This window comes from Sciurus carolinensis, chromosome 13, assembly GCF_902686445.1.
Source record: "Sciurus carolinensis chromosome 13, mSciCar1.2, whole genome shotgun sequence".
NCBI classification, from domain to species: Eukaryota; Metazoa; Chordata; class Mammalia; order Rodentia; family Sciuridae; genus Sciurus; species Sciurus carolinensis.
In genome coordinates, this window is record NC_062225.1 from 45,154,588 (window position 1) to 45,182,518 (window position 27,931).

The window sequence follows — 27,931 nt, forward strand, 5'->3', positions numbered from 1 at the left end:
TGAAAATGAAAAAGAATCTTCAAAAGTCTAATTTCATTTCAGGGCAATAAAGATGGAAGGGGAATACTTTATCTTTGCACAAACTTTGACATATTACAATGATGTCTGGCAAACAGTAGGGCTCAAAAATGATATGCATTGACTACTAATTGGAATGTCAAATAACCATATGGCCAATATTAATAAGTTTCTTATTTAATCAGCCCTTAGTAGAAAGGAATAGATCCCGTTCCCGAGTTAGAAGAAAATGCATAGGAAGGGCTGTCAGAGAAAAATTAAGTTCATTAAATCCACCAGCAAACTTCTTCATGTTTTTTACCTTATGTATTTGCGATTGTAGTATACCAAAACTGAGTTGGATGGGGGTTGACTCGAATTTCCATCAATTTATATGTCTCTCAAATATAATATCTGATTAAAAATGGTAAAGCATAAAAGTGTACTACAATGTATAGGACATATTGACTGTTTTACAATGTATTATATTATTATATACAAAAGAAGTGATAGTGCATGCTGAGGGCATAAAGCGACGCTCTTGAGTAAGAACAACAGCGAAGAAGGTGAGTGTATGCGTGATACGACAGGCAGGCGGTAAGATCCATCAATACTGGAGGAAATGCAATCCCGAAGTTGTAGCAGTCTTTCAATAAAAGCAAATAAAATCACCAAAAGGCTTCTTGGAACGATCAAGACTGGGAGAATCCCCACCGGTCAGACCTGCTGACCTGAGAGTGTAATTCCAGGCGATCAGATGGGCCCAACGACCGGGACGCTCACTTCCGCGGGAGAAGACGCGGCTCTTCCCGCCAAGCGGGCGGTCGGGCCCGCGGCCAGCGGGCGCCCGCAGGTCTGCGCATGCGCGGCTTTGCGGCCCGTGCGCCATGGAGGGAAGGGAGGCGAACCTGTTGCGCCAGTTCCCGCTGCTTCTGCCCCAGAACCGGGCGAAAACTGTGTATGAGGGATTCATTTCTGCTCAGGTACTCGCCCAGTTGTTGCACTCTCGCTAAAAGAGTCTCGCGAGTGGCGCGCCCGCCCGGGGAGTCCGCGACGGGCGGAGGTTAGCGACCCGGACTGGTGGGGATGCTGAGGGGCGGCGGGGGCGGCTCCGAGACGCCGAGGCTGGGGGGGACAGCGGCTTCGGGGAGCCGGGCCCTTACTGCCGCCCTTCGCCAGCCGGCGTTGCCCCTCGGTCCAGTGCAGGTCACCAGCAAGCCCCAGCTAATTGTGTTTGGGAGGAAAACCTCAGTTTGGCCCTCTGCGGAGTCCGGGGTACCTGCCCACTTCTAGCTGCGAGATTTAGGAAATCTTAACAGCGGAATTAATTACCTTTACTGATTGCAGCATTCTCTTAGGGAGTTCATTACACCCAGTAACACGTGCACGGTCTTGAAGTTTGCAGAGCGTTTTCTAGGTACAATATCTCAAGCCTCAGTCAGTCCTGTGGCAGAAAAATATTCGGATTTTATAATCGAGGAAATCAAGGCAGGGGAAACTGGAGAGGTTGAAAAACTTGTCCACAATCGCATTAACTTCTCTTAAACGCAGGCTGATTTCAATCCCGGATATTTCCCTTTCATGTTGTAGGAAGATAACCCTAGTTTAGGATTTTGAGTATGGACTTTTTCCTCTCTGAACATGACACAGTCCTGTCCCCCTCACCGCTCAGCATACCTGCTGTTTAAGGATAATGGTGATATCTTAGCAATTACCATATATTTTGAAATGTTTTCAAAACATCTCTCTCAAAAATATGGAATGCATTTTCAAATTCACTTGCTAAATGAAAATTGCCCCTAAGAGTTTCAGAAAATGAAATTAATCAGAATGCTCTCTGATTAGTGAAAGATGATATTTGCTTTCAATTTCATGTGACCATCACAGAATGTAGAGGTTAAAATTCATTATTACATGTGGAAGAAAATCTACCTTTCCTTCCTCAAATGTTGAATTACCTAGTTTAAAAAAAAAAAAAAAAAACAAACTACTTGCTTTCATACTGCGTTTAGAAAAGTTGAAATAGTATTACTAAGTTACTTTTTTTTTCTTTTTTAGGAATTGCTTTGTACCTAGTTTTAGGCAGTTTTTGAAGGAAGTACTTTGTGTCTGTATCTGCTGAAGTCCTTTAGAAAAGTTGCAGCCATCAGAATTGGATGAATTTTTAAATGACCTTTGCTCAAAGTTACAATTCTAATTTGTACCTTCTTTAAATAGCTTTCATATTTATTTACATAGGACTACTGAGGATTGAACCCCGGGTCTGCTGCATGCTAGACAGGCACTTTACCACTGAGCTACATTCCCCAGCCCTTCTTAAATTTTATTTTGAAACACTCTTGCTAAGTTGCCTAAGCTGGTCTTGAACGTACAATCTTTTTGCCTTAGTCTTCTGAATAGCTGGGGTTACAGGCGTGGGCCACAGTTCCCAGTTTAAGCAGCTTGTTTAAATCTTAATCTAAACATTGTCTAAAAATGTTTTCTGCATATTTCAAATTTATAGAGAAGTAGCAAGGGTGACCAAAGAATTTCAGTATATATACTAAAACTCATCAGTTTACATTTGCCACATTTGATTTATTCTGAGTGTGGAATGTGGGAGGGCATATATACTCATTATTTTCCTGAACCATTTGAAATTAAATCATAGACACACTCTTCTGTTATCCCTAAATACTTAAGCATACATTTCATAAAAAGGGACACATTCATACATAACTACAGTACATTTACTAAAATCAGGACCTTTAATTTTGGCATAATAACATATCTAACCTACAGTCCATATTCAGATTTTGTTAATGGTATAATTACATACTTTATACTTCCCTCATTCCCCACTATTCTGATGTAAAATCCCGAATTACATTTGTCATGTCTTTTTAACCTGAAATAGTTCCCAGTCTTTGTTTTTACAGGAACTTGAAATTTTTAGAGTACAGGTTGGTTATCAGGTAGAATGTCTCATAACTGGGGTTTGACTGATATTTCTTTAACATTAAGTTACCCATTTGGACAGAAATACCACAGAATTTTGTATTCTTAGAACATGCAGTCTGCTGGTTTGATTGTTGATATCACCTGGTTCTGTGAGATTTTCCTTTTATAATTACTTTTTGAGATATACTTTGGGGAATCATACTTTCTCATGCATACCCTAGTTTTAGCATCCATTGACTTTGCTTGAGTTAGTTATTACTCAATAATGGTTGCCAAATGATGATATTCTGATTGTCATTTCTTCTGTATTTATAAATTAGTCTTTATTATTAGAAGTAGCTTTCTCTTTCCCACTTATTTATTTTTATCAGGATGAACTCATGGGTACAAAATACTTTCTGTATGTTGATACTTCCACCAGATTTGACCAGTGAAAGCACACCTTTTATTCATGTAAGGTTTAAGGATTTGTATTTACCTCTCATTGATGTTTTAAAAGTGTCTCAGATACTGACATGTAATGTTTCTCATCATCATTTTGTACCAGTTATGTTATTTGTAATTCCTTTGAAACCATAAATTGTTTACTAAAAAGTCTTAAACATCTTTTGGTGAAAGTTTCTATTACTAGGTTCTTACCTCTTGAATGAGTTTTGGTAGTTTATGTCCATCAAGGAATTTGTTCCTTTCATCTAGGTTTTTAAATTTTGGGGCTTAAAAGTATTATATTCCCTTATCCATTTCTTGTCTTTAGGATCTGTGATTATGCTCCTTATATTGGTTATCTTTTGCTGTTTCATGATTCCAAATCTTAGTGGCTTTAAACTACAAACACTGATTATCCCAGTTTTAGTGGATCATGACTTTGGGATCAACTTAATTGGTGATTCTTGATTGGGTCTGTCATGAACTTGCAAGAAAGTTGTTTGCCAAGATTTTGACTTTGGTTATTCGAAGGTCAGATAGTTGGAGGATTTGCTTCCAAGATTATTCCTTCATACAGCTAGTGATTGGAGTCCTCTGCTTTTGTCAGGAAGCCTCATGTTGTCATCACATGGACCTGCATAATATTGCTCGACTATCATCACGGCATAGCAGCTAGCTTCTCAAATTGAGTGATAAAAGATCAAGCAGAAAGCTGCACATTATCTTTTTTCCTTAGCCTCTTAAGTCACACAGTTTACTTGTCCTTTTTTTTAGAAGTAAGTTCTCCAAGTACAGTCCATATTCCAAAGGAGGGAGAACAGGCACCAACTCCTAATTCATGGATATATTTTTAAAATGCTTTTTGTTCCATTTCCTTCTCTTGGTAATTTGTGCCTTATCTCTTTTTTTCTCTGATGCATCTGGATACAGGTTTATCCAGTTACCTTTTTCTTAATTGATTTATAATTTAATTTTATATTAGTCTTAGAAAAAACTGGTATGATTTGAACTCTTAAATTTATTGAGACTTATTTTATGACCCAAAATATTGTTTATTTTGGCATATCTTCTGTGTATACTTGAAAAGAATTATGTTGCCATTGGGTGGGGTGTTCTGTAAATGTGAATTAGATCAAGTTGATTAGTAAGACCTTTCAAGTTTTCTATAGCCTTATTTTTTGTGTCTCTCTGTTCTATCAATTAGTGAGGGGATATTAAAATCTCCAACTATAGATTTTCTTATTTTACTTTTAAAATTTTTCTTGGTGCTTTATGATTATATATAATAGTGGAATTTATTGTCTACATATTTGTACATGAATACAATAGAACAATGTAATTTGATCAATTTTGTTTCCTAGGACCTTTCCTTTTCTTCTCGTCCCTTCTCTTGTTTAGTTTTTCAGTTTCTACTATCATTTTTATTAGTTTTTCCTTCACATAATTTGAAGTTTTGTTATTATTCACATAAACTTCTTAGGGGCATTAACTCTTGACAAATTGATTTCTTTATGATTATGAAATGACCTTTTTGTTCCTAGTAATCTTTTCTCTGAAATCTGTGTTTTCTTATACCAATATAATGATTCCAGCTTTCTTTGGTTTAGTTTCTTTTTCCATGCTTTCCTCTAAATTTATTTGGATCTTTATAGTAGGTTTCTTCTGGACTTTGCTTTTTTATCTAGTCTTAAAAATCATTGCCTTTTACTTGGGCATGCTTAGACCATTTACATTTAATGTGATTGTTGACATGATTGGATTTAAATCTTCTGTTTTGTTTTGCTGTTTTCTTTTTGTGTTCTTTATTTTACATTGCATGTTCTCTTTTATAATTCTGTTTAATCTCCTTTTTTTAGCTTATTTACTATATGTTTGTCTTAGTCTGTTTTCTGTTGCTGCAACTGTGTACCACAGACGGGGTAATTTATAAAGAATGCAAGTTTGTTTAATTAATAGTTCTGGAGGTTGGGAAGTCAGAAGCATGATGCTGGCCTCTTATCACCTTTGGCTAGGGCCTTCTTGCTGCATCTTTACATTATAGAGAACTTCTCATGGTGAGAAAAAGCAAGCATATTGGCTTGGGTTTCTGTTGCTCTTATCAAGTCACTAATGTCATCAAATGGGTTCTTCTACATAATTAATCTGAAATGTTTGGAAGATTTGTTTATTTTTCCTCATTTATTCATTTAGTTACAAAAATATGATTTATGGGCACTTATTTTATGCTTTGGGTTATAAAGTAATACTATCTTGTTGCTCAGATTGCTTTGCAACAGTTTTCCTTTTTTTAGTCATTATCCTCCAAAATATTTTTAAAAATGAAAGATATTTTAAATATTTACCTATGTATTTATTGTATCTGGTGTTTTTTGTTATATATTCACATGTCCATCTTACTTACTTTGTTCCTGAAGGTCTTCTGTTAACATTTCAGGTTAGTACATGCCTGCTACTGATGGTGTTTTTTTTTGGTTTTTTTTTTTTTTAATAATCTGTTTCATGTACAAAAATGTGCTTTTTTGGCCTTTATAAGATAATTTCACTGGGTATAGAATCTAGTTGACAGTTTTTTTTTTTTTTTTTTTTTTTTTTTAAATCTTTTAGGATTTGGTACTCTAAAGATTTTCCACTAAGCCTTGCACTCTTTCCTAGGAGGAGTCTCTGCTTTTAGCTTTGTTGCTCTGTGTATTGTTGTATATTATTTTCCTCTGGCTGGTTTTAAGAGTTATCATCACTGATTTCAGCTAATTTGTGTTGTATCTTGATGTAATTTTATTTGTAGTTTTCTTCCATATGGCTTATGGAACTTCTTTGATCTGTTAGTTTATATTTTCATTTAATTTGGAAAAAAATTGACTGTTATTTCTTCAGAAATTTATTTCTTCCTCTCTCATGTGTTGGGGACTCCCAATACTTATGTGCATATTAGGCCACATTAAATTCACACAGCTTACAAAGAGGGGCTGGTCACGTTTTCCCCCCCAGTCTCTTCTTCTTTTATTTTGGATATGTTCTGTTGCTATGTCTCCAAGTAAACTAATATCTTTTACAAGGTTTCATGTGCTGTTTATACCATCTTGCATATTTTTCATCTCAGATGTTGTATTTTTTATTTCTTTGATTTGGGTTTTTTATATCTTTCCCGCCTCTGTTTAGTGTGATCATGCTTCCTTCTTTATTCTTGAACATATGAAATACAACTTTTATTTTTTTAATCAGTTCTATCATCTGTGCTATTTTTGTGTTTGCTTTTCTTGATTTTTCTCCTCATTATGGTTCTTATTTTTCTTCCTTGCTTGCCTAATATATCTTAATTGGTACCAGATATGAATTCTACCTTGTGCATACTAGATAGATACTTTTATTCTTTAAATACTCTTGAGATTTATCTTCCCTTACAGTTAAATTACTTGGAAAGAGTTTAATCTTTTCAAGATTTGCTTTGAACCTTTGTCAGGCAGAATTTAGTTTGGCTGTGCCAGTGAGGCAGTTCCTTTCAGCATACTCTGCTTATGTGCTACTTCCTAGAGTATTTGTAGCTTCTTTTCTTATGGTTCCCAGCTTTAAGTGGTTTTCTCACATCCATGTGGCAAATAGTCCTCTGCTGAAGACTCCAAGTAAGAAATCCTCTGAAGAACTCTGGAGTTTTCTGTGTGTAGTTGTCCCCTCTCTATGCATCTGTCTTGTTGGTACTTTAATTTACTTTGTGAATTCTACATGCTTTGGCCTCCTCTAATTTACCTCTCTTCTTAGATTAGGTAGGTTGTCTAGCTGTTTGTTTCCTCATACTTACCTGTGGCCTAAATATTTTTCAGACAGTAAGGCTGGCCAGTTATAGGGATTTTCTAATTTGTTTTCTTTCAAGGAACAGTGTCCTGTGCTGCTTATTATTTTGAAAACCATTGTTACATATCTTTTGTCTAGTTTTAAAATTAAGGTAGACTATGTAAATCTTGCCTGTTACTTCATGCCTATAAACAGGAACTTTTTAGTTTCTTAAAATTTCAGTTCCATTCTTATTTTTTTTTTTTAAATCTTACTTTGAGATCACTGATAACAGTCTTATTCTGTTGTCCATGTAAGTTTTTTGATCTTTGCCCTAGAGACTTTGAACTTTTTTCTTATTTTAAAAGTCTTTATTAAGCTAGCTCAGTGGATCATTATGAGTCAATTTTCTTGTGTCTAGTGTTCCTTTTGTTATGTGGATTTCCAGATATACTTGGATTATAATTGTAAATATTTTTTCCTTGTGTTTTTGTCTCCTTTTCAAGTCCTCCAATTATATGTATTTGGACTTTCTTTGCCTATTTTTATTTTCAACCATTTTTCTTTAATGGTCTTTACTTTTTTTCTCATTTGGTAATTTTTTTTTTAATCCCTAATGAAATTTTTATTTAAGTCCAGTTTTCCTTGAACACTTTGAATATTTATTCTCCCATTTTAATAGCTTATTCATTCCTACATCTTTTTTTAAAAATGCTTTCTGATCTCAGTTTTTAAATGTTAGTCTGTGTTCAGATGTTCACTTAACGATATTTTATTCAGTATTCCCCCCCCCCCCCCCCCCCCCCCGGGTTTTCTCATGGGTTCTATCATTATCTGAAATATTTGATTCTCATTTTCTGTTTTTATCTCATAGTAACTTCAGATTGATGAAAACATTGTTTGTTAACATTTTGGCTTTGTGCAATAGTTTATAAAATTTCTAGTTCATGAATACACTATTCTACTGGTAAAGGAAAAGTGCAGTTTGTTTAATGGATGAATTTTTTTGGAATCTTTGAGGGGAGTGTTATGTTTTTATTTTCTCATATAAGAGCTTACGTTTTCTAGTTTTCTTTTCCCTCCTAATACCCAGTTTCCAAAAGGTGTTTTTACTTGCCTTTTTACCGTCTTCTGCTCTTAAAACATATCCTTTACAAGGATATGTTTACAAAGTCTCTTTGACTTTTGTGTTCACATTTATCTTCTCTTTATAGTCTGATTTAGCAGTGTTCTTTATTAATAATTTTGCACTTATTTCAATCTTCCATTTTCTCTTTTGTGAACTTTTTTATGAACTGGGTAGCACACTAATTCCCACTTCTGTGGAAACCCTAGAGTGAACTGAAAATTGGTTTATATATATTTTTTCTAACAGATAATTTGAACTATGTCACATTCTCTGTCTTCTGCTTGAAGACTTTGGGTCTTTGTGGTTTTATTTGTTCCTAATATTAATCTGTATAGTTTTTTGAGAGAATGTGTGAGGAAATTAAGGTTTAGGCAACTCTTCGTACTTCTGTTTCCTGCAAGCTTGGAAAAACTGCTTTCTGGGAACAATTAATATTTTTTCAGGTGGTTTAACTACAAAAAAATCTAAATGTGGACATTTTGTTGAACCTGAAAAGTATTGTGATATGTGACATGGCATTTGACCTTTAAAATAGCTGGATTTCACAAATAGGGGACTTTGGAATTTTGTTCTAATACTGTTTTTCATGTAAATTGTGAATTACGAATATTGGTTTTTACACCTATGTGTGGGATGTCTATAAAGTTGGGTTAAAGTTACCACATAATACCTTTTATCGTTTTAATGAAATAGTGAATTATTGTTACTTGACCTTTGAAAAGGTCAGTAGTACATTTTGTTTCATTTTTTTAAAAGGACATTTAAATGTAATGAAAGTCAGAACTGTAATATTACCATGAAAGTAAAGGTTATGGGGTACATTTAATTGTGTTCTTCTGTTTTTGAATCTGCTTTGAGGGAGACTGTGCTAAAATTCCACATGGTAATTGTTTTTTTTTGAGAATTTTATTACTCTTTTCATTTTATACTGTTGGAGCAAAAGATTACATTTCTGTTTGTCTTTTTCTGCTTATTTTTGCTCAAATTTCACATGTATTATCCTATTTAAGTTATAAAGTTTAAACTGCTTACCCATTCACTTTCCAAAGAAAGTAAAACTGAATATATTTCTCAGAGAACCTCTTTCCTTTCCTTAGAATCTTGAATAAAATTCTGTATATTCAAATGTATAGTTTGTGAATATTTAGATTAAAATAAATAAATTCATATGTTTCTGCTTTTTTTATTAAAGGTTTACTAGTATGGAAGAATTAAACATATTCCAGTTTATGGAAGTATTTAATGTAGAAATATTTAGATTGTGTAATATATTTTCATTTTATTAAAATTTAGAAAGTAAGTAGCAAGCATGAGCAACCTAAAAGAATTTATTTATTTTCTGAGAACATTTAAATTTCTTTTATATGTCTGTTAATAGTGTTCAGGTTTCTTTCTTGTATTAAATTTACTTTCTCTAAAAACAAGGTCCTAGCTTATTATTTTGATTTCCTAATAATTCCAAAGTGTTCGACATACATTTATGAAATATTTCCCCCGAATGCTGTAGCTTATATTTTTAAGTATAAAAAATTTGTGTAAATTTGATAACTTTTAGAAAATAAAATATTGCCTTTTTATGTAATTCTATATTTAACTTCTCTTAGCATTAAGTTAAAGATGAAAATTTGAGTGATTTTTTTTTTTTAATGTTTTCTACAGGGAAAAGACTTCCACCTTAGAATATTGTTGCCTGAAGATTTACAAGTGAAGAATGCAAGGTGATGTGGTATTTAGTTATATGCTTATATCTTAGTGGGATAGGCAAGCTTATTTAAACTGATTCTGGTGACTAAAGTTTTGTCTAATATGTTTATCAATAAATCCTGTCAATAAACCTAAAACATTTCTGATTTTTCCAAAGCAGTGGCATTTGTAAATAATTTCCTTGCTTTTCAGAGGTAATGCATTGTTGTTTTTTTTCCTTTTAAGCAGTAAACAGTAATTGTGTATACTTCCCTAACAAGGACTGAATAGAAGTTTAAAAGAATTAGAAGCCTTTTTTCCCCAACTTTTGACTGATAGTATTTATATGTAATAAGAATAAAAGAATCATCAGTTTAGTTCTGTTATAAACTATGTATAAATATGGACAGTTGGTACAGACAACTAGTTAGAAGATGAGACTAGATATTTAGACATTGTCTGAAAACTTAGTTCTGCTCCTAAAAATCTCTGGAGAAGAGTGGAGGAAAAGTAATCCAGAGATATTTGTGAGTAGATTTGATAGGATTTTGTGACTGATTGAAAGTGGCATTAAGAGGGAAAGAGGATTAGAGGATACTTTCCAGGTTCCTGGCTCAGATTACTAAACTTAGGACGAGATCACAGATGGAAAAATGGGAGATTGGTTTTAGGCATATTGAGTGTAAAACATCAGGAGTAGCTGTTTAGTAAGTAGAAATGTATTGGTGTGGAACCTGAGTGTGAGACTTGGAGTGAAGTTATATGTGGAAGTCACAGTTGGCATAGCAGTTGAAACCATGAATATGAATAGACTTTCTAGTTTCTATGTCTGTGGGGTGAAAAGAAGACCAGTGACAGGACCTTGAGGGAAGGATTTGTAGAATTTTATAAGATTAGGATTGACCAAAAAAGTAAGAGGAAAATTTGGACATTAGGGTCTAAAGGAGAGACTGAAAGAAGGAATGGTTAGCCATGCTGAGTGTTGCAGAGATGAGGTTAGATATGAATAGATTTGTGCAATGGCAAAAACTGGGTTGTTGGAGTTCTGACTGGATGAGTGGGTAGAAAGGAAATGGAAGCGTATAAATTAGTTTGAAGAAAAGGAGAGGGTAGGCAGGCATGTGCATTCAAGAAAGAGCTAAAGAGCTATGTTTTTTTTTTTTTTTCCAAGATGATACATATTTAAGCAAGTTAATTAATTAAGGAGGAAAAACTTGCAGAGAATAAGGTAAGGATATCACAAGTAAAAAGATAATTAATGAAGTGAAGTGACCAAGTTGGTAATAAGGAATCTGTAGCACACTTGAAGAGGATGCTATCCATTGAAGTTGAATAAACTGCTCTGCCATGAGGAGATGGGATGGGTATAGGATTTAAGGGTCCAAGAATGGAGGGAGTTGTGTTGGTTTAAAAAGGCCGTAGCTGGGAAAATTTCCTATTTCAGTCAAGTAAATGTAATTCCTTAGAAAAGTTACTTACCTGCAAATATTGAGAGCACAGGTGAGGTAAACCAGTAGATGGATGTAATAGTAATAGTAACTTATTACTGTTTGTACAATTCAAAGTAGGTATTCTTTTGGTTACATTAATCTGGAATTTGAACAAGAATATATTGCTGTATATGTTTTTAAAAATACAATTGTGATATACTCAGAACTTTTGGTTCTATTTTACTTACCTTGAGGAATTGAGTTCAATAGTAAACTTTGCTTTGGATAAGTTAAAGTACTGTTTGCATGTCATTTACTGATTGTGGTTATTTATATTTCAAAGTAGAATTAATACTGACAATTTGAAAACAAGACTTTCAACAGTATAAGTGGTAAAATTTTATTAACTTGTCAGAATTATGTCATTTTTTGATCATATGTGCATATTTGTGTTAGCATATAAATAAATTTTTTTCCTTTTAATTCTAAACAATGAATAAACTATTTTGTTTCATTAAAATTTTAGATTACTGTGCAGTTGGCAGTTGAAAACTATACTTAATGGATACCATCAAATAATCCAACAGGTAAGTCTTCTAAAAGGTTTATTCTTTAAGTGAGGATAAGAAAGTACTAAATTTACTTTTTAAAGCCCTGCTTTGCACTACACTGAGATTTCATCTCACTCAAGTCAGAATGGTAGCCATAAAGAATACAAACAATAATAAATGCTGGAAGGATGTGGAGAAAATGAAACACTTTTACACTGTTGATGGGATTGGAAGTTGGTACAACTAGTATGGAAATCAGTATGGAGATGCCTCAAAGAGTAGGAAAGGAACCACCATATAAACCACCTCTACCACTCCTTGATATTTATCCTAAAGAACTAAAGTCAGCATACTAAGCAATACATGCATACTTGTGTTTACAGCAGCACAATTCACAATGGCCATACTATGCAACAAGCCTAGGTGTCCATCAGTGGATGTAAGAATAAAGAAAATGTGATATATATACACAATGTAGTTTTATTCATCCATAAAGAAGAATGAAATTATGTCATTTACAGGAAAATGAATGGAACTTGAGAATATTATCTTAAGCAAAATAAGCGAAACTCAGAAGATCAAGAGTCATAATATTTTCTTATGTGGTAGCTAGAGAGGAAAAAGGAAATGAAAGATGTGTGGATGGGAAGATCTCCTGAAAATCAAAGGGAGACTAGTAGAAGAAAGGAGAAATACTGGGGAATTGTATTTGCTGAATTCTTATATTGTGTGCATATATGAATGTGTAACAGTCCCACCATTATGTACACCTAGAATGCACCAATGGAATAACATGGGAAAAAATCCTTTTTTTTGCAGAATGTTACAACAAACTGGTTTCATAGTTGCTAAATTTTGTAGATTCCATTTCTGGCTATGAAGTATTTTATGGATCTATACATTATATAAAATGTTTTCTAATCCTCAGCAGATCTCCAGGCAGCATTTGTGTTGAAACTGATTTTCATCCTTGAGCCACTAGGTCCTTCAAATAGATTCACCCTTATCCATTTCAGTTTCTTTCTGGGTGATTTTTTTTTTTCCTGAGACTGAATAGTACTGACAGTAATAAAACAAAACAAAACAAAGGAAAACAAACAAAAAACCTGGACCCATTTAGAGCTGTAGATATCTATAGCAAAAATGGATCTTTTAGCTCTAGAATAACAACAGAAAAGGGTGAGAAGTATCACTTAGAATCATGTGTACTTGCATAATGAGAGGAGAAAAGATAGCCAAGGTGAGATACAGGCAGGATTAATTTAGTTATACTTCATGTATACAGTCCTTTACCTGAAAATTCCTTGAAGGATTAGAAAAACTTAGGAAAAACAACAACAAAACAAAAACAATCAATCAATAAACAAACAAAAACCCCACATTATTGAAGCAACTAAAAATAATGAATTATCTTTTGTAGAAAAATAAATGTTGGTAGAATTGCATTTTTAATTCTTTATCCATTTGCATTTTTCCTATTTCCTATATATTTTCTATCTTAAAAATAAGTTATGTGTGATAACCAACAATGAGAATCACTCACATAAAGCAATACTGAGTCCCAAAGAAATGCAGGAGATAAACTACTTACTTTGAGAATATAGACTGCCATAGCTGCAGAATAATTATGGCAGTTTTTTTTAATGGAATGTTTAAATTTCTGCTTTCTGTTCCTCCATTTCCATGGCTATTTTTACTATACACTGAAGTTTAAGAAATTAATCTATTGTGATGTGTAGCCTGAAAAAAATTGTTAATAAAGGATAAATATAACAGTAAAATACATAACTCGGTTTTCCTCTACTAATTGATGAAGCTGTTTTCTAGAAAGAGTATCAGTTACTATAGGAATCAGTTTCATCTCTCCCTGCCCTCCCGCTGGTAGACCTCAGTATTAGTTTGAGTTTTTGTTTTAGTCAAAGACCTCTGAGTATTACTCTTTTTCTCTTGTATCATTTTCAGTAAATATGGCCCAAGGGGTTTACAAACTTATTTCTGTAAAGGATCATAGTAACATCTTTAGGTTTTGTGACCAGAAGTCTGTCACAGCTGCTGTACCCTCTTCTTGTAGCACCCAAGCAACCATGACGAATGGCAAATGAATGGGTATGCCTACATTCCAATAAAAACTTTATTAACAAAATAGGAATTAACCTGAATTTAGCTTCTGTACTGTGGTTTGTAGACCCCTGATATAATTTATTACTTGTCTGTAGTAAACTACAGGGAAGAAGTACCATATAGAAAAAAGGTATAGTTATGTTCTACAAACATATGCCTACTCAAAGCTATGTTAAGATATGAATATGTCTTCACGCATTGTTGAAATATCCTAGATTCTTATTTTTCTCATCTAAAAAAATTGACCAAATTTACATTTGACTTTGTTAAGAAGAACTGTGTGGGGTTAGTGTAGTGCAACAAAAACCAAAAATACAAATTTTAATGTTAATCATAGAAATGATTGTTGAATTCTACGAAAGCAATGTAAAACCTGATTTTTTTTTCCTTTTCTTAATTCTATAGCTATTTTAAGAATGAAAGATTTCAAGGAAATGGAACCATAATTCTTAAGTAATCATTCTACTTTAGAGATTATTTCCTTTGGCCATTTTATTATAATAGCTTTTATTTTATTGAATGATTATGTCCTTTTGAATTAGTATGGGTTAGTTGTGAAAGGACAAAAATAACTATAAGTGGTCTTCAAGGTCAAGAAAGTGATAAAAATGTATAGTATTGTTGATAAATAGTTGTTAATTTCTTACTGTAATTAAATTTTTAAAATTCTGTACATTTGTCTGTTTTTTTGTTTTATGTTCTTTCCATTCACATCCCTCTCCTCCTGTTTTTAAAATAATGATGTGATTTGCTAGATTTGCTAAACTTGGCAGTGAACAGTACTGAAGGAACAGAGGAGTGTGTGAAGTTTTAAGTGATATTCAGTATGACTCACCAAAATAGATTTGAGGTCTTTAATTACTTTTTTCAAAATGAAATTGGTAGGAATAGTAGGAATAATGACCATTACTTTATTACTTAATACCTTTAAGTTGTAGACATAGCCAATATTTTTCTAACATTCTAGTTTGTATTTTATTCCATTTTACATGACTAGAATAGTCATTGTACATATTAATTGGAAATGTTTTCATCTAGAGAATGCAGCACTCTGCTGATCTAATGAGTTTTATGATGGAGTTGAAGATGGTTTTGGTAAGAATTTTATTTAACATTGTTACCATATTCTGTAAGTCTTGATTGTTTCTATAACCTTTTTAAAAATTCTTAGAATGTAAAACTTGTCAACTTCCAGTCATTTTCTATTTCATTTTACTTTGTACAATGAAATGCTACTTTGTAAATGTGAATGATACTTTCCTTTAATTGCATAAGGAATAGAACTATAGGAATCAATTTCATTGTATTATAAATTTGGTACCCTTGACACTAATGTTTGGTAGATGGTGAAGAAATAAAATGCATTCTTGGCCTATCAGAGAACTTAACATCTAGGGAGAGATTAGATAATTTTACTTAAAGATATAGTATGATGTATGAATAATTTTGTATGTAGTTGCAGATCCCTGAAAAACTTGTTAAAGTTCATTAAATATATTCAGTTACAGACAGTAGTTGTTTGATCAGTTAATGAATTTTGCATAAAATAGTTGATTATTTGGTTTATCTTGTAGATATTGTTTCCTTAAAACCTTTTCATTACCTGGGTCTTAACATAAACAAAAGAGGAGAGAAGATTATAGTGAATATCATGAGCCTGTAATCTACCTTAACATTTGCCAACATGATTTTTCTCCTTCTTTTTTGGAAGAGACTCAGTGAAGACTTAATAAAGTTGGTAATTCCTTATAGTTGTTTTGTTTGCATCAGTATCCAAACAAGGTCCACACAATGGATTACTGTCTTCAGTTTTACCTAAGACTTATATGACATTTAATTTATAGTAATATCTCCCTTTCATCCTACCCTTTTTCTTTTATGTCATCTACTTGTTGAATAAACCAAATTATATGTCCTGTAAAATTTTCACATTGTAGATTTAGTTTGTTAGATATTCATGGATTATTTTATGTCTTCTATAGATTGAGCATTCCTTATCTGAAAATGCAAAATGCTCCAAAATCACAGACTTTTTGAATGTTGACGTGATGCCACAAGTGGAAAATTTCATAGCATGAAACTTGGTTTGGTGCAGAAATTGTTAAAATTTTTTAAAAAATTGCTTCAGGCCATATGTATAAGGTGCATATGACATATAAATAAATTCTGTTTAAGTTTCAATCTCATCTTGATGATGTCTTACTATGTATTTATAAATATTGTAAAATCTGAACAAAATCAAAATCTTGAAACGCTTTTTAATTTTTTTTGTAGTGGTAGATGGACAGAATGCCTTTATTTGTTTATTTTTATGTGGTGCTAAGGATTGAACCCAGTGCCACACACTCAAGTATTTTGAATAGGAATACTCAACTTGTATCTTCTTTGTGATTTGGCAGTTACATCTAGAGGTCTCAGTAGATTTGGATTCATAAGAATATTTGGTACTCTGTACTTGTTTTACTGCATTAGGAGTTACATGTTGTCTGATGATTCCTCTTAGTAATGATTGATCAGTAGATTTAGATCCATCTCAATGTTTCCCATCAGCCTATCACTTAGTGATTTTAGCATCTAGTGTTAATAATAGCCTAAATTTACTATTTCATTAGAATTTATAAATGGTGATATTTTAAAAATAATTCTGTCATCTGCATTTATTGTCTGAAAATCTTCTGTAGAGAAGAACCCTCAACAGTTATTTGGTTAATTTGAGGTATAGCTCACACTAGAGAGATAGGATAAGTGCTTGTTTCTTTCCTTGTTTTTTTTTTTTTTTTTTCAAATCAATTTTTAGAATAATGAGTTGGTGCCTAGCAACTGTTACAGGGAGCTAAAGATTTTTCTTTTTAGTGTTATTATGAACCCATGAGTTTTTATATATTTGATTAACTTTTATACCTTGCACTCATTTTCTTTTTGATGCTTAAATTAGTCCATTTTTGGTCAGTGTAAGCCTCTTCATGTTGGCTTCTGAGGTCTTTTAATGTAACCCAACCTTCTATGCTTCTAGCCTCATTTACTTATCTTACTGTAGAACTATAATTAGCCATTTCTCCAAAACCATGGATTTTGTGCGTGTGTGTGTGTGTGTGTGTGTGTGTGTGTGAGAAATGGTATTTAGATGCTGCAACTAGAAACAAATACTCATTGATAATACTACTTCTAGATCCTTTCAGTGAACAAAACTAAGAAAAAATACATTAATCATGCATTCATGTTGCTATTTCCAATTCAGATTTGACACTGAGTTTTTTACTTCTTTGTTTTTATGCTTGCATGTCTTTAACTTTGAAACATTGGTTTCTAATGATATTAGCATTATTATGTTTTTTTGGTTATGTTTTACTTATGTTTTCTCTCCATATGCTTGTTTATTATTATAATAGTTTATTTCAAAATTATAATACCAATATTGCTTCTACCAACTGAAAGCACTTGGATATTTCTTTGTGGTTTTCTTTGAGACCTTTTCATTTTTTATAGCAGCTGACAACTTAGTTACATTGAGAACTTAGTTGCTAGATATTTTTCTGAGCCCTTTTTAAAATCTTTCTAATAATTTTCTGAGGTAGAACTTTGATAAAATGGTTGGGATCAGAATAAAGAATTTAAAATTAATTTCTGAATTAAATTTCAAATTACAAATTTTTAAACCCAAAGTTGATTATAAATGTTATCAAAGACCATGATATAATAATCTTAAAAAAGGTCAGGTGAAGTAGCATACTTGTTTCATATTGCCTTGACACTGGAGAAAAGTTTGAAATTTTTCTTTTATCTTTTTATTGTAAATTTAATGTTGTACAAATGTAAGGTCTAAGGGAACCAGAGTAAAGCCATATATACCATTAAACTCTTATTACTAAAAGTAACTTCATTGAGTTGTAAGTCATGGCTTTATTCCCCATTTATTTTGGGGAAACACTTATTACTCTAAAATGAGACAGTAAGATTGATCTCTACTTACAGTATTTTACTTAGTATATTTGTGCTGCCTTTCTGAATAAAAAAAAGAGATCCTATATTTTATCTTTCTTTAGAAATTATAGTAAAATTGGTGATTTCATTGCTCATTTAGGATATTATACCTAAATAGGTAAGAATTATTAGTTTATTTCTTAATAATAATGTTGTTAGTAATAGAATTCCTATAATACAATCAACAGTGAAGGTCTTGAGAGTGGTGCCCAAATGAAACGAGTAGATATTGAACTTACTCAGAAAATTTTGTAAATCTCTCATGAAGTTTCCTGGTAATAACTGGGCATATAGTGGGAGTTTGGTATGTATGTTAAACCTTTCTACTGAGTCCTTTGTCTCCTTTGTGAAAAGTGGTTGCTTCTTTGCCTTTGCCCTATTTCCTGTTAAGGTTGTAAAGTACGGGTAACTGTCTTGACCCAAAATATCATAAATCTAGATTTGAAATACATTTTTATTATCCACATTTATTTTTACCTTCAGTATTTATGATATCAGTAATTGATATTTCTGAATAAAAACAGAAACTTCAGAAGAAATACTGTGTAATTGTTAATTAAAAGAATGGTATTAACTCATTTAGTGACAAATAGAGGATAACCTTAATCATACAAATTAATTTTTAACCTCCAGGCTATTTTTAGATAATATTGGACATTTAGGTCAAAAAGAAAGGCAGTGTATGTCTTGTCTCTTAGGAGCTTACTCTCTAAATATTGATTTCTTGTCTTTACAGATCTGCTTTCATGGTTTTATCATCCTAAAGTTTTTCAGAATTAGATTGAAGTAGTTTCAGTTAATAGTCCTGATTCTGAAATGCTTTTTTGTTAAATCTATTCTTTCAAGTATTACTGCAGCTTACTAATGTCCTATCCTTGTTAAATGAAAAAAGTATAAGGACAAATAATAGGTTAAACATATATTTGAAAGAATAAAAATTTCAGATTTTTATTATGGTTACATTTACCAGAAATGTTCATAGTTTTTCAGTTTGTTCTCATCTATTTTCGTTATTGTGACTAATTTTTTATTTGATTTATTTTTTCTACATGTCAAGCATCATTATCTGATGTGCTTGGGAGAAGCAGCATTACAGATTTTGGATTTTTTCAGATTTTGAAGTATTTGCATATACATAGTAAGATATTTTGGGAGGAGACTCAAATCTAAAATGAAATTTGCTTCATATAGTCCTTACACACATAACCTGAAGGTAGTTTTAGGTAATAGGTTCAATAATTTTGTGCTTGAAACAAAGTGTCATGGTTTGGAATTTTTCACTTGTGGTGTCAGGTTAGTACTAAAAATTTGTGATTTTGAAGCATTTCTGACTTTGAATTTTCACAGAGGGTGTTCAACTTGTAATATCTTTTGATAATCCAGACCACATGAATATTTAAGTAATCCGTAGCTACATATGTTTTTACTTTTCACATGAGATACTTGTCAAGGTTGGCAGCTTCAAAGTCGTTGATAATTTTTAACCTCAGCAATTCTAGTTTGTTTGCATTGCTTATAAAAAATTTACATTCTGGTTTAATTTATAAACCATTTTAAAGACTTCATAAGGGCACCTAAAGGAAAGGAACTGTCATCTAGCTAGTCAAATAATAAAATTCTAGACTTAACCAGGTTATAGAGTAATACCAAATGCAAGTCAGTGAAAGAAATTAACAGGTAGGTATTTATTGTGATAATGAAGGTTTGTTAAGATGTGATTCATATCAGTCTAGTTAATGTAGTTAGAGTTCAGCCTTTTGTTTAAAGGCATATGGTTTTTTATATCAAACATCATATGCATGGGATTAGAAAGATAATGAAGCCTTGAGGATGAGTTTTTTTTTTTTTTTTTTTGGTTCTTTCGTCTCTGATAGACATAATAGCCCAGGAGAATATTAAAATCTTAAGTTCTTTTCATGGTATAAAAATTGACATTTTGCATGACCTTTATTGTATTTCTTTAACTTTTTCATGAAAAGGGGAATGGGTCACCTAGGCTTTCTTTAAAATAATGAGCGCTTTTGTTATTCACTAAGAAGATTATGATTTGTGTTTTGTAATCAGGTACAATTCATTGTCTAGCATTCCACAACTGATTATTATTGTTTTTTAAACAGGAAGTTGCTTTAAAGAATAGACAAGAGTTATATGCACTACCTCCTCCTCCCCAGTTCTACTCAAGCCTTATTGAAGAGATAGGAACTCTGGGTTGGGATAAGTATGTCTGAATATGTTTTAGAAATGACTTTGTTTATACATTTCAATTTAATATAGTTCCATTTTAGCAATTTATTTTATATCTGTTTTTAGTCAGAGTGTTTCATTATAATCAGCGCATCTGATCTTTATTGTTACTATGAATGAAAGCAGGGGTGGGGGGGAGTATTTTAAAAATTGACCTGCAAAGCAAAATGTAATTTGGGAAAAAATGACATTTTAATGATGTAAGATGTTATACTAATAGATATTTTTATTGAACATTCGTGATATTTTTATAGAATGTGTAGCATTATTCTAAATGTTACTAAATTATCCATGGTTGAAAAGTGATGCTGAGAAATGTGAACAAGACTGAAAAAATTATAATATTTTTGGTATATATAGATATAGTTAGACACAGAGAGATGTATATAGATATATATTTAGTTATTTTTGATTAATATATAATTGGACCTTTCTAAATTCAACTGTGTGTGTACATATACATATGTGTGTGTGTGTGTATATATATATAAAATATATATATATGTATAGTTTTAAGTGCTTTTGTAATTTGAGTAGTAGATTTTAGCAGGTATGGTTTGGAAAATTCATGTAGCTTTTTTGGAAAAAAGAGATGAATAAATAATTTAAAACAAATTCAGTAGATGGATATGCAGGTTGCTAAAACTAATTCATCTATCACCTGAGAAAAGATCTGTGGTGATTTACTTGATTTTCAATTGCTGAATTTAGCTTGTTATTGTGGATACTTTGAAATATTACTTCTCGTTATTAAGTGTAATTATAAACTTTCTACTTTGAGTTAAAGCATCAATATAGATAGACCAATTATCTCTCAGTTCTTAACTACTGTCAATTCTATTTTAGTATTCATTGTTTCATTTTAGATTGTTCTATTGCTAGGATAAAGACTCACACTTAGTTATTATGTGGAATGAATGTGGAAATTTTCACCAGTGAGTTTTTCTGAATGTGTTTAAAACATTTCCTTATTGTTTTGTTATTTTTTAGCTGTTTTTTGATTTGGCCTGTTGATAGCTAACTTCAAATAGCATTTTAAGAGAAAGCAAGGAACATATCTTAGGTGCAAAATATATATAACCTTTAATATATTCATACTATAAGCTGATAGCTAAAGACAAACTAGACATAAACATATTTTAGAGTTCCAAATTATTCTGATATAATTGTTCCTAGAGGTGATAAAAATGCATCATAATTATTGAAGAAAGCATTCACTTTTCTTCTGCCCATGTGTCCAACTTCCCTTTATATCCCTCATAAACTTTTAACTAAGAACAGTTCCTCCTGTCATCCACAAATCAATTTTTTTTTCCATCTTTTTTCTCTACTGAATTTGAATTTTGGGCCTTATCTCTTACTGGTGCACCTCTGTGCAGAGATTGGTTGGCTGTTCTTCCTGGTATGTACTTTAGTTAGACTTCTTAATTTTTTATAAGTACTTCTCAACCTTACTGTCTTCCTGGTTAACAGAGTTGGCAAATCTGTACTTAGGAGCCCTGAAATTAATATACCGAGTTCTTGCCAAAAAGTTCAGCTTCAACTTTCAGCTGTTAAAACCTTACTAAAATTATGATAGCCAGTAGTAGTGTTTCACTATAGATAGACTGCTTAAAGTCTGTTTAATTGTTACTGTATGTGTTTTCCAAATGGAAAACACCATGATTTTGGTCTCTTGTATGGTTACTCTTGAGGATGACACTGATTGGCATTAAGGAATGAAAAATGAAACAGCCCTGTGAAATGCATTAGAGATTTTATATTTGCAGGTCTTGCTTTTTGTTTCAGCATTGTCTTTATGAGAAACCATGAACATTTTCTCCTATTTCAGATGTTAGAGAAGTCATATTTCTGATATCTAACCTTTTATTTAATGAATAATATGAATCCTTTAATTAAGCTCTTTTTGACATGGTCCTAAGGAAACTCAGAGTCAAGTTTTTGGCTCACTGTAGAGCCATGCTAGATACAGAATCTACCTTTGTGTATGCTAATATTATTTTGCATTTTGTTCTTCTACTATTTTTCTGTTCCGTTGTTTCTTATAAAGTTCTTGGAATTCTTTTTGGAATGAGTGGTATTAAAAATAAAAAAAGATCTAACTGTCTCTGATCTCTTGCAGCCTGACTTTCATTCTGACATTTTCAATAAATTGTATTCATGACAATTGACATTTATTTCCTTTGGACAAGTCCAGTCTTTGTTCTTGACTTTTTTCTAGTATTTGATACTTTTAGCTAGCGATTCTTAAAACTCTTCTTGTCTTTTGTGACCATTGTGGATACTTCTTTGTCTCTCGCTCTCTCTCTCCTTTTTAAAAGAATTCTTTTCAATCTGTTTTTAGATTTTTTTTCCATGTCCAAAATGTGAATGATCCTTTGTGGTCCCTCAGAGAGATGATCATTCTTCTCCATTCATCTGTTACCTCTATGTAGTTTGACTTCAGATTTTTTTATATTTTTGTCAAATTCCATGAAAACATTTTGTAGTAAAAAGTTGACTACATTATCTCAAACAAACAAGTTCCACCCACTCCCCCAGTAAAATCAAAACAATTTTATCAGAGTTCTCAATAGCAAGGCATTGGTTCTACACATGTTTTCAGTTATGTTGGGTTAGAGCTCAACACATCTTGACACTTTCCATGCATTTATTTCTATTGAGTTATCAGGACCCTCCTAAAGTTATTATGATGTCAAGTATTCTGATGAGAGAATCTATTTAATTTTGAATAGCTCTAATTACATGTTGAATTCTATCTCTTCTTTTTTTGGGGGTGCGGGGTGGGTTGCCAGGGATTGAACTCAGGGGGCACTTGACCACTGAGCCACATCCCCAACCCTTTTTTGTATTTTATTTAGAGACAGGGTTTCACCGAGTTGCTTAGTGTCTCACTTTTGCTGAGGCTGAACTCTGGATTCTCCTGTCTCTGCCTTCCAAGCTGCTGGGATTACAGGGGTGTGTCACTATGCCCAACTGAATACTATCTCTCTCTTTTTTTAATCTTTGGTATTGATAGACCAGTTTTCCTATTTTAATTGCCCTAATTGAATGTCTTGCCTATTAACAAATATATTCAAAAGTTTGTATATTAGATATTGGAAACCAAAACACATTCCTGTTGGAAATTTCTTGAGTGGAAATCAACCTACAGAAACAGTTTTTGTAACTGAATTTATCTGTTGGAATCTCTTAAAAATGGTGTAAGGAACAGAAGTGGTCATATGTTTAATGAAGTAAGAGGAATGAAAAAAATGTATTTATTACATTCATTTCCTTGAGCAACCAAGGCTGACCCATAGGCCTATGAGTGGTTTTATACTTTTACCTATATGCACTCTTTAAACTTCAGAGTCCTTCTGGTCACATTTCACTGGTGACTTACCATCTTCCCTCATTGCCTCTTTAGATTTTTGCATCTCCCACAGCAACCCCTCCCCCACCAGTGAACTTGTTAATTTTTTAAAAAAATAAAATGGAGAAATTTATATTGCATGCTGTTGGGTTTTCCTGATTGCTTTGAACTCAAATGTGTTAATGTGTTGCCTTTTTTGTTTGTTTGTTTTTGTTTAAAATCTTGTCTCTGTTCAATAAGGTGGCTACTTATTCTTTCAAAAGAAAATGGTGAAAGAGAAATGAGGAGGTAGGTTAATTTGAAGACATTTTAGTTAATGATTCTTTGATCACTGCCTCCTATTGACTTTTTCAGTATTTGCCCTTGTTTATTCAAGCTGCTGTACTATACCTAATAATTTTTTGTTGAGTGTTAGCATACATAAAACTGTTGAGGCTCCATTTGATACTATTTTTTTCCATAGTGGGCTTACTTTTTCCTTTGTTGGGAAGATAGAATGGGAGATGATTGCCATAGGGCTCAAATGAGTTCAGAATAGTTTGTCATTTCCACAGGGTCAGTCTCTTCCCTCTCCCCTTTCAAGTAAAAAGCCAGGCATATTCATTGTGATTTCTCCTTTAGTAGATTCTAAACTCTATACTCTGTCTCTCCACAAGACCAATTTACCTCTCAGTTGGAGACCATTTTTGGCAAGGCTCCGTCTACCTCTTGTCTGCCTTGCTTTTAAGAGTATCTCTTCAAGGGTTCTCACTGAGATGTCAGGGGTGTTCATTTGGACTTTGTCCCACATGCAGACTCTAATTCTAATTAATCTCTCCTGAGTATCATGAGCTTTCTGAATATTTTCCTTTGTTTTTCAGTTTGGCTTATTACCCTCTTATCCTATAGTTTAAGGATTGATCAGAAGTTTTGAGGGGAAGTTTGCAGAATGTGAGGCCATGTTCTCTGGACCTGCCATTTTACCACATTCTGACCCTTCAACTCCATTATTTTTATCCCTGTCCTCAAGAGATTGCCAAAAATGCTGCTAGTTTTCTTGTTTGTTTGCTTCTTTATTTTTTGGCTACTTCATAGCTTCTCTTTCTGGGCCCTTTGCCCAGATCATTCTCTTCTTGCCCTGTGCCCAGAATTGATAAATATGCTCAGGGGAAAATGGCTTCAGAGTGTTGGCTTACTGCACTCCTCTTTTTAGGACTTTGGCCCTTGAAGTCCTGGTTAGCTAAGCAATTCTTTGATGCCTTTTCCTTTTCCCAGGCTATTTTAGTTATTCACAGAAGTGTTTGTCTATTCCATTTTAGCCAGAAATGGATATTACATGTAATTTAAAATGTACTATTGTCATGATGTTGAGGATTAATCAATATTTATTCATTAACAGGCTCTATATTAAGGTACCATTCCTGAGTAGGATTGGGATAGATGTGACCTTTTTAATAAAATTAAGCCAATAATGGAGGGGAGAGATAGGAAATAGAAGCAGAATTTTAGATTCTGTAGCAGAAATTTCAGCTGAAGTTATGAAGATATGTTTTAAGCCATTGATATCATGGACCACTCATTTTTTAGATGCAGATTGATGGAATAGAGAAAAACAATTTTTATTTTCAGATGCTTGGTTTTAAATCTTAGTGTTCAGAGGATAGCTGGGAACGTAGAAGGGAGTTGGCAAAGCGGGAGGAAATGATCCAGTTTTATTTGGGTAGTGATAGAATGAGTTCAAGACAGTTTTCCAAGCGAGTCTGACATGGTTGGGAAAAGTCCAGTAGCAAAATTGGTTGAAGCATTGAGGATGCAAGATGAGATTTTTGAATCATTCATTTTTTCACCCAGCAATTATTTATTGAATGTCTATGATGCAAGGCAAGGAAGATACACAGGCAAGACTTAAGATTCTTCATGGAATTTCTGTCTAGCAGAAAAGTTAGAAATTAAGTAGATTATCGTAGTAGAACTTAATTTTAACTGTGAGAAGTACTGTGTAGTGTAATTATAGGATTTCTTGAGAGCCATTAGCAGCAAAGTTAAAAGAGAAATAGTACAAGTACATAAAATATTTTATGGAGTGTTTTAAGAGATAAATAGAAAGTGCTGACTTTTGCTTGCATTATACCCATTATTCTAATGTTGGAGAAAAAGGAACGGATTTCTAAATTGATAACAGGTGAAAGGCAAAAGTAAGGATATGCATGTGTCTGCCAAAAATGATTCATTACAGTATAATTGCTTATCTCTTCTTTACACTTAGATTGGTTCTTATAGGACTGCTTTTTATGAAGTTTCTGTTTTGTGTCACTGACTGTACTACCTGCTTTTCATTTTCTTATTGAATTCACAGAATAAATTTCAAGATGTATATTTTTATTCCCAATTTTGTACATAAAATGAATGTATGTGGACAAGGCTGGCCTACATTATACCACTTTCTTTTCTTTTTGGTACCAGGGATTGAAACTAGGGGTGCTAACACTGAACCATATCCACAGTTCCCCCACTTTTTATTTTTATTTTTTTATTTCGAGACAGGATCTGCTAAGTTTCTTAGGGCCTCACTGAATTTTTGAGGGTGGCTTTGAACTTGTTATCTTCTTGCCTCAGTCTCTCTATCTGTGGGATTATAGATGTGTGCACCACACCCATTGTAAATGGTGATTTCTTGAGTTGTATCAGGGGACAGCTCCAATATGGACTATTTGATAAAGTCCCCTCTAGTACTTGATGATCTCCAAGATTCCTCTAAGGTTGAAGCCAGTAAAAACTTGTTTTACCATGAGTAAAATTGGCCATTTGCAAAATTATGCTCTTCCTTAGAAATGGTTTCAAAATCTGTTGCTTAGATTGTGAAATATCATAATTTATTATAGTGACTAAGATAATTAAATGACTAAGACTATAGCTATTGTTACTTAATCATTTGTTTCATATTATTTACATATGAAGAATGTATTAACAACAAAAGAAGCTGTCTGCATGAATCATGAGAAGCCAGAGAATAAGACTTTGTCAGCATTTATCTAATACTCTCTGGTAAACAAGAAGAAATATTAATCAGTTTTATTTTTGTGACTTACTTTTTAAATGAAATCTGGTCCACTGACACATTGATAAAATTGGGTTTCAGGACCTGTAGAACTGACGCCGAGACCTGAACTGTGCAGTTGCACACTAGAGTTGCTACCTTTTGAGGCCCTGCCTGGACAGTTGGCTAGCTTCTTAATTTAAAATGTACTTTGATACACACATGATTTTCATGACAAATTGAAATGAATTTTGAATCTTACTGATTTCTAGACCATGTCAAAATGTCTGTATTTTCCTTACATTCTGAATAATAAACTTGTAGATTTGTCAGTGTCATACAATCTGATAATAAAAGAAAAAAAGAAAAATCTTTTTTTTTTGTAGTATAGACCTTCCTGTGTTTTTTAAATTACATCTTTGGCATTTCTAATCAACTCTATAGGATCAGGAATTATAAAAATTTAAGTTGGAAAAGGAAAACATTTAAAGTATAATGAGTTTTCCTTTTTTCAGATCTTTTCTTTTTTTTTTTAAATAAAAGTGACTGGAAATTAGTTGCTGCCCTTAAGTTGATTACTTTTGTTGTAATTTTTATACTTGTTTCTGCACTGTAAAACAGCAGCTTCTTTATAGGGTAAGATGAAGGTGGTATGACAGTTCGAGGTTATTCTCGGTGTTACACTGACTCACAAGGGTGAGTGATACCAGATGATGGGTTTTTGTCAACTTCTACATATGTTGTTTTATAGAATGGGTCATTAAAATAATCAGAATTAAACAGAGTTCTTTTATGTTGTTTTATAGAATGGTTCATTAAAAGATCAAAATTAAACAGAATTCTTTGGGTTTAACAGGCATGTCTTTTTGGTACTAAGAGTGTCCTGGAGTTGAAAACTATAGATACTTTAGCTTTATGCATACATAGGCTGATCACACATCCCACTTTACCTAGGACAGTACTAATTTATGCCTTTTCTTTTGATTCCTTACAGTCTCAAAGTTGTCCCAGTTTGAGAGATGCATAGTCACTTCGTTTATAAGATACTTTATATTTATTTTAATCACATAGCCCTAGATAATTGAGAGATTAAATAGTTCTAACAGATGCGAGCTGATGCTTCGTCCTTTTTAGACAGCATAGTATTTATCATTTAAAGTGAGTATAGTTCAACTATTGGCCTTTCAGTTTTATCTTGGGGAAGAGTTTATGCAGTTGTACTAAATCTGATGTGCTCAGGAAACATTGTCCAACATCCATTGTTAGACTTTTTGATTAAGTTCATTATCTTCA

General features: G+C 32.6%; 2 protein-coding genes across 4 annotated transcripts in view; one reads left to right on the forward strand and one right to left on the reverse strand.

Annotated features, from left to right (window-relative positions):
* The window catches only part of Vrk2 (VRK serine/threonine kinase 2), a 207,763-nt gene that overhangs the window by 36,898 nt on the left and 142,934 nt on the right, over positions 1–27,931 (reverse strand). The window contains exon 14 of the transcript XR_007104759.1: positions 1,330–1,441. The gene's annotated coding sequence lies outside the window, so the exon portion shown is untranslated. The remainder of the gene's footprint in view (positions 1–1,329; positions 1,442–27,931) is intronic.
* Fancl (FA complementation group L) overlaps positions 879–27,931 on the forward strand; it is a 64,980-nt gene continuing 37,927 nt past the window's right edge. For 2 of the 3 annotated variants that reach the window (XM_047523389.1, XM_047523387.1), the window contains exons 1-6: positions 879–980; positions 9,917–9,975; positions 11,897–11,957; positions 15,081–15,137; positions 20,141–20,241; positions 23,863–23,910. In XM_047523389.1, coding sequence (XP_047379345.1) covers positions 885–980; positions 9,917–9,975; positions 11,897–11,957; positions 15,081–15,137; positions 20,141–20,241; positions 23,863–23,910 — 422 coding nt within the window. In that variant the 5' untranslated portion in view covers positions 879–884. The remainder of the gene's footprint in view (positions 981–9,916; positions 9,976–11,896; positions 11,958–15,080; positions 15,138–20,140; positions 20,242–23,862; positions 23,911–27,931) is intronic. The other variant, XM_047523388.1, reaches the window with a different exon arrangement.